Source organism: Capsicum annuum, chromosome 2 (assembly GCF_002878395.1).
Source record: "Capsicum annuum cultivar UCD-10X-F1 chromosome 2, UCD10Xv1.1, whole genome shotgun sequence".
NCBI classification, from domain to species: Eukaryota; Viridiplantae; Streptophyta; class Magnoliopsida; order Solanales; family Solanaceae; genus Capsicum; species Capsicum annuum.
In genome coordinates, this window is record NC_061112.1 from 102,103,163 (window position 1) to 102,114,681 (window position 11,519).

Sequence of the window (11,519 nt, forward strand, 5' to 3'; positions counted from 1 at the left end):
GTTTAACATCTTTCCACCAAGTGTATTGGATTATATATTTTCAAGAAAACATAATTCACGGCAAATCAATACAAGATTGACCAAGACTTCCTAACAAGAGAGGTTCAAACCTTGACGAATAATAAATTGAACCAATAGCACCTAAAATTTTTAAGTACAACTTGATTCCTCCTAATCAATAATAAATATATATATATTAAATTAGCCTCACCAAACACAAAAAATGTTTATCAATTCAATTAGCCACACCCAACAGAAAGAACATTCATGAATTAAATAATGGGCATTACTATTATCTTGTTGAGACAATGCTGAACTAATTATATTCTCTTTTAAGGTAACCTAACCAGAAGACTTCACCAACAACCAATGAAGTTCCCGAGACTCGTAATATAAACAATATAGGATGAGGCATCAAAATAACAATTTAAACGATTCTGCCAGCATTGAAACTCTGAATATCAAAATTCAACACCAGAAGGCAACCAACAACAACATTTCCCGGTGTAGTCCTCTACCTTAGAGGCGAGATAGAGAGGTTGCTTCTAATAGACCTGCGGCTCAAATTCAACACCAGAAGCCACTACATATAATCCATTAATGATTTTCGTCGACTTTTTTTAGCTGATTTCATAATGGAAAAGGCTATAGAGTAATTATAATTCTGAACTTATGCATTCCAACACTAGTATAACACAGCCAAAGATGCATAAAAGCAACAAAGGAGCAAATAGACAATGAAGGATTTGTTTTTTTTTTCCCCCAATATCTCATTCAATAAAGCCATATAAGTGATTGTTAAACCACAATAGTTTAACTCACCTAACTTTCTTGTCAAATTTCCTTTTCATATCTCTATACAGTTGAACCCAAAGATTGGAAACCCACATAATACTAACAGTAATAGCAGTAACAACAACAAACACCCAAGAAATCCAAACCCATCTAGGAATAACACTATCAGCAGCACCACTAACATAATACGAAAGCATCCTGTATACAAAATACGGCCCAGCAATACCTCTCACCAATGAATAAAACCCATAAAACGGAGGCGAAAGCACAGCATACACCTTTGCAGCAAACTCCACATCCCCTTTCCTCGCATTTGCAAGTGTCCACGTATTCTGCACGAAGCTAGTAACCTCCGCAAGTATCAACAGCACAAGAATGGCATACGCCCCATGATACACCACATACCTACACGTAACGAATACAAAAAGCGTCGCAACATGGTGTCCGATAAAGAGAACATCACTTGGGTAAAAAACCAGGTAATGTGCTAAATCCATCAAGAAATACGCAATACTGTAATCAAGAACCATGTTCTGAAAATGGGTATTGGGAGAGTGAAAATTACGATGTGGGTCGGAGAGTAAAGAAGTAATGGCGAAAACTACAGCGGGAGTGCCATGGAAAAAGGAGATTATACAACTAGAAGCTTCGGGGCGAAGGTTTGGTTTCCATGAAGGGAAAATTAGGAAGTAGGCAATTATGTAAATGACGAAGAAAAAGATGAAGAAGGAAAGGAGATTAGGAATTGAGGAAAAGAGAATTGGAAGTTCCATTGATTGAGGGAATAGTAGTAGAATTTTTTAGGGTTTAATAGGAGAGAATTGGGCGAGAAAAGGAAAATCCAAAGGGGAGGAAAAATGTGGAGAGGGGTGAGGTTTGGTGTGAATTTTTGGAAAAATTGTACTTTTCGAGGAGGAGTAAGATTCCCACAACCCTTGTTGTTTTATGTCCTAGTATTCATTGTATTAAAATTAAAAATTATATTATAATTATTTAAATAGAAAATGTTATAAATTTTTATATACAGTGAATGTCTATTTATCATATATAATGAATGCCTACTTTACCATATATTGTGTATGTCTATTTATAGAAAAGTTACAAACTCCAAGGTTAGTTTTCCCCTATAAATAAATGGATTTTGCTTCATTGTAATTCATCCCTCAAAAGAAATAACAAATACTCTCTATTCTCTATTCTTCTTCTTTTCTATTCTTTCTTGTTTTATAACACGTTATCAACACCAGATTCTGCCGTATCAAATTTGAAGGCTAAGGTATTATTTTCTTTCTTTTTATATTGCTAATAATTTTACAAAATCTGAGTTCGTTGCCTCGAGCAAGAACTACCTTTAATGAATATTGAATGCTGAAATTCACTTAGATGTTATGGGTCTTGGAGACGTCATAAAGAAAGAAAATACAGCATCTCATTAAAATCGTGCTAAGGCTATGATTTTGTTGCATCATCATCTTGACGAAATTCTGAAAATTGAAAACCTTACTACTAAGGATCCACTTGTTTTATGGAATAGCCTAAAAGAAAAATTTGACCACTTGAAGATGGTCATTCTCCCAAAAGCACGATATGAATGCATGTATGGGTTCAAGTCCCATTGATTTATGCCTAAGACGCATTTATATGGGTAAGACGTTAAGTTTGAATCTCAATGCACCATATTGATGATATTATGATAGCTAAAGCAAAATAATGTGTTTTTGATGAAAAGTCATGAAACTTGTCTATTGAATATGCTCCATTCCATGAAGTGAATGATAGTAATATATGATAAGTCTAAAAGATGACAATTTGCTCCATTCTTGAAGTGAATGTGGTAGCAATATATGATATCTTTAAAAAGTATATATGCCTTGATGTGCTCCTGAAGTAGAAATGTCATGAAAGAGGTTATAAGCTATCAGAATTTGATAGGCTTAAAACACGATTATATTCCATTCCTGGGGAATGAGAATCTTATTAATATAAACGTGCACTTGATTGTGGTAGTATCACAACTCACCTTCGAATGAGGCAGAATAACTGAGAAGAGTTATTTTGAAATCTACTTCTAAAGTAGTAAATCTGAAATTTACTAAAGTAAAAATTTACATGTCATGGTAAACTTGAAATTTGCTCGAATAAAAATTCATTAATTGACATGAACGATTACGACATCCCAAAGATGTGCATACTGAGTATTGAACATATATTGAAGAATTAGAAAATTCTTCATTACTTTTAATGTTGCTTGTTCTCCTGATAAGTTGGTTGGACCAACAATTTTGGGATTGAATTCCTTAAAATCTGAAAAGTATAAAAAGTGAATAAGGGTCTGTTCACCTAACATGTGATCTATTAAGATGCATCAATAAGATGATCACTATGTACATTTATTGTCAACCTGTAGTTTGACATTCATAAAGTTACTTGCTCAATAAAATTGAGTTAAGAGCATAACTTTCATATTGTGTAATCAAGACAATTCATCTTGATGATGATGGTTTGACATTGAATGCCTTCGATAAATAGCTAAACTATTTCTATGAAAACAAACCTTCATGTGTTGGTCTAAAATATGATATGTTGCATACAATAGCACGTGTATGCATTAGACCAATAAATTATGATTATTTCTCCCCTCTCAATTGGTTCAAGGTTAGGAACCAACTATTCTATCTAATAGTTTTAATGTGCGGTATATGATTAATGAATATACCATGATGCACAAAGATGGATTCTTCAAAGAAGATGAGGATGAATGTTAGTTTTCCTAACATAAGGGGGAGATTATAAGTAGCTATAAAATATATTAGGAATTATCATCAAATCTCCATTCAAAAGATAATTCAAGTCAAATGCTGGAAGCATCTATTGACTCAAATTTAGTATCATATTTAAGCTACAAGTGCTCCTATTTTGCATTCTTAAAGGACGAAATATACACATGCATGAAGCATGGTAGACTAATCGGTTCCAAATGAAATAATCCTTGAAAATGATAAAGAGCAAATAATCATAATAAGAAGGCAATGTGCTCTTGAAGAACATACGACATAACACTTCATAAAACCTTATGAGAGATTCAGGTACTTGAAAGATAACGAAGTGATGAGATCTCAAAATGTTATGTCGCATTGTGAACCGATACGAAATGATATATCATCAATATCCTTGATACAATATTGTAAAATATTATAAAGATCTGAATTCTATGTTTATTTAAGCATGCTGACGTAGAAACATTTATCAAGTGACATGAAAGGATGCATCTTGGTAAGCATAAAACTTATTTGATTTGCAATCCAAACACTTGAAGATGTTACTCATGAAATGTTGAATATTGTCACTTGATAAAATTTACATGAAAACGTGTTTAAGGATTCAGAATGTTTGAAGCATATAAAAGTTTTGGGAAACTTATTTATAATCCTTATATTGTATAAGCTTATAGCTTGAATATTATTGAAACTCTTGGAGAATTTTCAAAAACAATAGATTATTTGCTGAAGTAAGAAATATATCAAATTAGATTGGTTATGAAGTACCATATCTTAGTGCAAGTGGTGCACTAATGTATCTTGCAAATACTACAAGGTATGACATAGCCTTTTCTGGTCAATTTGTTAGTAAGGTATATATAGTTTTGCTTCTACTAAGTGACATCGAAATGAGATCAAACATATGAGCTTATTTATTCTAAAGATTGCAGTCCTGATCTTTAGGTCATGCTGATGCTGGGTATTTATCCGACCTGCATAAAACTAGATCTCAAATAGGCTATGGGTCCACATGTGGGGATACTGCTATATCTTGGAGATATACAAAACAGTTTATCTAGACACTTCATTGAACCATGATGAGATAATAGTTATTCATGAAGCTATCCGAGAATGTGTATGGTTGAGGTCTATGATACATCTCATTCAAGAAAAATGTAGTTTGAAATGTGACAATGTACCCACAATTTTATACATAGATAATGCAACATGCATACCACATCTTAATGGAGGATTCATCAAAGGAGATAGAACGAAGCACACTTCATCAAAGTTTTTCTATACACATGAGCTACAAAAGGAATGATGATATTAACGTGCAACAGATTTATTCAAGTGATAATATGACTGATTTATTCACCAAGTTTCTTCCAACTACAACTTTCAAGAAGATGGTGCACAAGATCGGGATGCAAAGGCTCAAGGATGTTCTCATTAGGGGGAGTTAATACACGCTGTACTCTTTTTTTCTTACGAGATTTTGTCCCACTAGATTTTCCTTGTAAGGTTTTTAATGAGGCAGCCTATATGCGTATTGTTAGAGATGTGTACTCTTTTTCCTTCACTAGATTTTTTTTCCCATCGGATTTTTTCTAGTAAGGTTTTAACGAAGCACATTATCTATCAATTAGACATTCAAGGGGGAGTGTTATAAATATACCATATATAGTGAATGTCTACTTTATCATATATAGTGAATACCTACTTATCATATATCGTGTATGTCTATTTATGAAAAAATTACAAACCTCAAGGTTAGTTTTCACCTATAAATAAAGGGATTTTGCTTTATTGTAATTCATCCCTCAAGAGAAATAACAAATACTCTCTATTCTCTATTCTTCTTCTTCTCTATTCTTTCTTGTTTTATAACAAAATCTTTTATATTATATCTTTTTTGTGAAATAACAATAAAATATTTGATGTAATCTTACTAAAGATGCGAAAAAATTAAAGGTTGATAAACCCTTAGCTGAAGAATAAACTGTCCAAAGGCCAAAGCAATATAGAGAGAGAAATAATTGAAATGAAGAAAATTATGGGAGAAATAATATAGACAATATGATAAATTATTTTAAATATTAGTCATAACTAAAATATAACAGAAATCACAGATAATATCAAACTCAAACGACGAGCAACTGCAGAGTAATACTACCAATAAGGGGTCGTTTGGTTGCGAAATAAGTTATTTCATGCTCAAGTAGGGATTAAAATAACACTATAGTCTCGGGATAACTAATTATGTGATGAGTTATCTCATCAATTTTATCCCAACCAACCATGAAATAAATTTATCTTAAAATTAATTATCCCTTATCCATCCTATCAAACCATCCTAACAGTAAAACCACTAATATATATTAATTATCCCTTATCCATCCTACCAGTGGCGGATCTAGCTTATCTCAAGGGGGTTCGAAAATTACACTATTTATACACGGTTAAAATTACTTTTTTTGTATATATTATATATGTTGAACCCCTTCGACTAGTTCGTGTGTGCACTTTCGATCCCCTTAATGAAATTCTTGACTCCGCCAGTGCATCCTACCAAACCACCCTAACAATAAGACTACTAATATAGAAGACCACAAAACCAAATTTTCATCACTTAGAAAATAGAGTAACTGGAAATAGAGTTAATTATCCATTCCATCAAGTTAAAATACATACAGGGTGTAAATTGTTAAATAATAAATTAATTATAGTACATTAGTAAAGTAAACTTAAAATGAATTAGTCGACTATAACAAATTATAAAATTCTGCAAATATTATCAATGATTGACTTAAATATTACAAACAGTAATGTTGCAATCTATAGTACGCAAACCATTCAGGCTTTTCTCGTGTGGGAATTCAACTTTATTAATTTCTTTAAAGATAAAATAAAATATAAATATTTGTCATAAAATATAAAGTAAGAACAAGAAAAATGAAAAGAAAAAAAAATAATTTTTATTTTTCTTAAGAATTTCTTTATGGGTGAATAGCAATAAAGAACAATCTTTTTATTTATAGAAAAAACTAATTTTGACTTATATTTAAGATTTCTAGCTTTTCTGAAATACATTTATAATAACGTATTAAAATAGAGGGGGCACTATTAAGATAATCATGCTTAAGGCTGATTGTGTCAGTATGTTTGTTATCAATCAATACAAGGAAGCAAAGCGTGCAAGCAATTTGTTTGGCCGCATATGACCTAACTTTTAATCCAAATTCTAGCTCCTCCCCATTTATGTTTGAGCTAGGGAGTCAAATATGATCCAAAAATCTTGTTGATTCCTCCAATTTAATTTGTTTAAAATTTTACCAGTTAAATATACGATAATTTATATAAAAAAATTATGGAAAATTAAACAAACTAACCATTTGATCATACGTTTTTATACCTGTTAATCGGGCCGGTCCGATTCAAACCGGCACCGGCCCACCTAAGTTTACCGGGTTCTAGGCCGGTCCGGTATCGGATCAGTCTTAATGGGTTGGACCCAAACTATGAAAATTGCTGAAACAGATTGGAACCGATCCACTTAGCGTTTATCCAGTTTTGACCGGTCAATTTTTTTTTTTTTATAAATTAAATTCAAATTTAGATATTTTTTTCAATATATACACACCTATAAACATTTTAAATACGTTAAATAATATACATACAACATATATACACTAAATATATACTACTTTAAAAAACATATACACATGTATACATTAAATATATACTAGTTTAGAGTCTATAAAAAATATATACACATATATACGTACAATATAATATATATACCACTTTAAATAATATGCATACAACATATATACACTAAATATATACTATTTTAGAAAATATATCCACATGTATACATTAAATATATACTAATTTAGAGTCTATAGAAAATATATACACATATATACGTACAATACAATATATATACTACTTTAAAAAATATGCATACAACATATATACACTAAATATATACTACTTTAGAAAATATATACACATGAATACTTTAAATAGATACTAGTTTAGATACTATAGAAAATATATGCACATATATGCATACAATATATACATTACATATAATACTACTTTAGAAATATATACACATGTATACATAAAATATATATTATTTTAGTTTATAGAAAATATATACACATATATGTAGAATATATACTATTTTAAATACCACTTGAAATAATATACATACAACATATATACACTATATATATACTACTTTAGAAAACATATAGACATATATATGTTAAATATATACTACTTTAGAGTCTATTAAAAATATATACACATATATGTAGAATATATATGTAATATCCCGAAAATCCAAATCACTATTAGAACCTTGCTTCAAGCTCATAAGAAATAAATTTCAGTGTTTTAGTAGTTTTATGAGAGAGTTTGATGTATGTATATTAAGTCCTCAAGTAATTCCTAGCTATTAGACAAATCGAAATATCCTTTACCGATTGAATTCTTGAGAAGTATGTTGCTATAATCAACTTCAAATGAACTTATCTTTCATTCCACTAAGAATTTTCGAGCTCATGACCCACCAACGGGTAGATAATTGAATTAGCTTTCCAACAATACTGATTTCGCCCTAATCCGATATCCGGGTGAGAAGTTATGATCCTTTTTTGTAAAAGGCAATAGCTCACCGCGATAATGTCGCGTCGCGGTGAAGGCCAAATTGGCAATTGTCCTTTTCTAATAACTCACCGCGATTGGCCAGTATCGCGCTAAGAATTGCGGCGGAGCGGGTATCGCATCGCGATGGAGTGCAATTTCGCACTCGTCCTTTTCCAGTAAGGGGACGCGATTTCACCGCATCACAGTGATGGACAAAATGGGGCTCGTTCCTTTTCTAGGAGCCTAACATGATTTTACCGCATCGCACCAAGGGGTAAAATCACGTTCGTCTTTTTTTCCAGTGAGGCACCGCGTCGTGCCGAGGTGCAAAATTGGTTGCCCAGTTTCTGAAGTTGATTTTTAAAGGGTAATTCTTTTCCAAGCCTCAAATCGTGAAAACAGATGATGAAGAGTATTATTGAGCATAATATGCTCATTATTCATTAAATCCCTCTCAAAGAAAACCCTAGGCTTTAATTTTAAACTCCAAGAACCTCCAAATTCCACTATTCATTTTTCAAGAAAACCCAAATTTAAAGATTTCCAATTCAAGAACTCCAAGAAACAATTTTCAAGAGCGCAAATAGGAACTCAGAGTTAAGCTTCTTCATCTAGTTCATCAATTAAGGTATGTGAGGTTATGAACAAGGGTAATCCTTTCACTCTTGTGGCCAAAACTTGCTTTTAATTATGTTTTTACATGAATTTACACGAATATACATGAATTTAAATTTAGGACTCATACCCAATAATTATTATTTGAAGATTATGCTATTACAAGAGATTTGAATGATGATTTGCATCCTTATTTTTACATGTCCATACGTTTGGCTTGTTTTACATATATGAAGAAATGCATTACATTATTATGACTAGAATTGTGCAAAAACTCCATGATTTTGGCTATTGACTATGTTTCATGATGATTTACCTTGAGTTTGAAATATGGGTTATTAAGCCCTAGGTTTGATATTGATATCCAAGAAATTATGCTTTTAAGCATCCCATGATATGTTTATGATCAGTTTTGAAATAAAGATTTGATCTTTTGATCTTTAGCTAAAGATATGGAATCCACTTATAGATTAAATTTCAATTTTAAACAAACAAATGCACAATTAGCTTTCAGTATGAATCATTATGTCATTTAAAGTGGATTTCCTACAGAATAAGCATACAGATTAAAGAGAGTAGTATTTAGCACTGAGCGAAAAGTGTGGGTTTAGCGCATCCTATTTTCCTAGAACTATGAGCCAACATAGGTACAGTTAGTTCTATTTCTATATGGATGACAGTTACAGATGTGATCACTTAGCTTATGTTATACTCCCTGGCAAGAGTATGGCACCTCTCCCTAATGTGAGGTTTTCCCCTTAGGGGAACTAGACGTTGGACACTATGATATCTTACATGGTGTATATCGGTTAGAAGAACCTCCTTTACAGATAAGCTTTTAAAAGAAACTTCCTATAGCCTAAGTCCTAAAAACAGAATAACAGTTCAGCTTTTAGAATTAAATGTGATGGCTCACCAGATTTACACAATATGTTTTATTATTCATGATTTATGATTTTCAGCTTTCAGTCATTCAAGCCAATATGAGTTATTACATTTAGCATGCGTACTTTTTGAATTTTGATAAACATTAAGATATTGCTTTACTTACGCATTCACCCCCACATGCTCAGTACATCCCCAAAGTACTGATCCACATATATGTCTATGTGCTACATTGTTTAATAATGTAGGTTCAGGTGCTTAGTCTCAGTAGCGTGAGTGATTTCGAGCATCTCCATCTACATCCCAACAATTGGTGAGTCCTCATGGTTTGAGGACCCATTTATTCAGATTTTCAGCTTTCGTAGTATTTTATTAGTTGTTTTCAATTCAGTTCGAGTCAGTGGAGGGCTTGTCCCAACGGCTCTCTAGGGTCTTAGTAGTAGAGGCTTGTCGGACTGCTAGCTAGAATTCAGACTTTTAGTATTAGTTGTTCAGATACTATGTTCAGTTGATTTCAGCTCAGTTAAGATAATTTAGTATTTTAATATTTTTACTTGTTTAAGTTACTTTTATATGAGTTCCAGACTTAATAGAAGGCTTACAGGGTTAGCTTGAGACTACTTGTAGTCTTGAGCATCGTGTGATGTTTCGGGACCCATTTTCGGAGCATTACAAACTTGGTATTAGAGCCTTAGTTTTAGAGAGTCCTAGGGAGTCAGACAAGCCGTGTTATGTAGAGTCTTAATCATGGGTGTGAAGCGCGCCACATTTATGAGCAAGAGGCTAGGGGACATTTTAGGAAATCATCTCTTTTCTTTCATAATTCATCGTGCTTATAGCTATGTCTATCTGCTTTTAACTCGTGCTCTTCTGTAACAGAATATGCTTTCCCACAGAGCTAATGCCCACATAAATGACAACTAGCTACCCCAGCCTGTTGATCCTCTGAATGAGCATGTGTCTCATGCCGATTTTAGGTTACCTTTCAGGCGTTGGCCTAAGCTGTGACTGATAATGTTCAAGGCAACCAACAAACTGCAGTCCTGCATCAACAAGAGGGTAATTTAGCTACAGCCAGACTTCGTAACTTCATGAGGATGAATCTACTTGAGTTCTTTGGGTCAAAGGTAGGTGATGACCCACAGTTGTATCTTGATGAGGTGAAGAAGGTCACCCAAGTTATATATGTTACTGAAGAGAAAAGTGTAGAATTGGATTCTTATAGGATGAAGGATATTGCTTATGATTGGGTTGTTATGTGGAAGAAAGGTAGGGGTGAGAATGCAACTCCCATGAGTTGGCAGGTGTTTCAAGATGCATTTCTAGACAGGTTCTTTCTGTATGAGTTGCGGGAAGAAAAAATTGAGGAGTTCATAAACCTGAGGCATGGATCAATGACAGTGAAGGAGTACTGCCTTTAGTTCAACTAATTGTCCAAGTATGCTCCTGAGTTGATAGCTGACACTACATCTAGTATGAGTAAGTTTGTTACCGTAGTGTCTGGATTGGTAGTCAAGGAGTGTAGGACTGTAATGCTTAGTGGAGACATGGATCTTGCTAGATTGATGACTCATGCCCAAAAGATTGAGGCAGAAAAGTTGAAGGGAAGAGATAGAGGAAATAAAAAGGCTACAACTATGCAGTTTGAGTATGGTCAATCAAGATTTACAGGGGGAAATCGTTCGCAGTTTCAGAGTCGACCGTCTTTATCGGCGCCATTTTCAGCTAGTGCTCCCGCACCTAGAAATAAGTAGGAGAAGTGGGGTAGTACTTATATGTCTAGGTTTAAGAATAGTGTGGGTGGAA

At 33.0% G+C, this 11,519-nt stretch overlaps 1 protein-coding gene across 1 annotated transcript; it reads right to left on the reverse strand.

Moving 5' to 3' along the window:
- Window positions 1–731: 731 nt before the first annotated feature.
- LOC107858852 (TLC domain-containing protein At5g14285) lies at window positions 732–1,740 on the reverse strand. The gene has a single exon (XM_016703652.2). The coding sequence runs from the start codon at window positions 1,566–1,568 to the stop codon at window positions 819–821; it is 750 nt and encodes a 249-aa protein (XP_016559138.2). The 5' UTR covers window positions 1,569–1,740; the 3' UTR covers window positions 732–818.
- Between the last annotated feature and the right edge of the window lie 9,779 nt (window positions 1,741–11,519).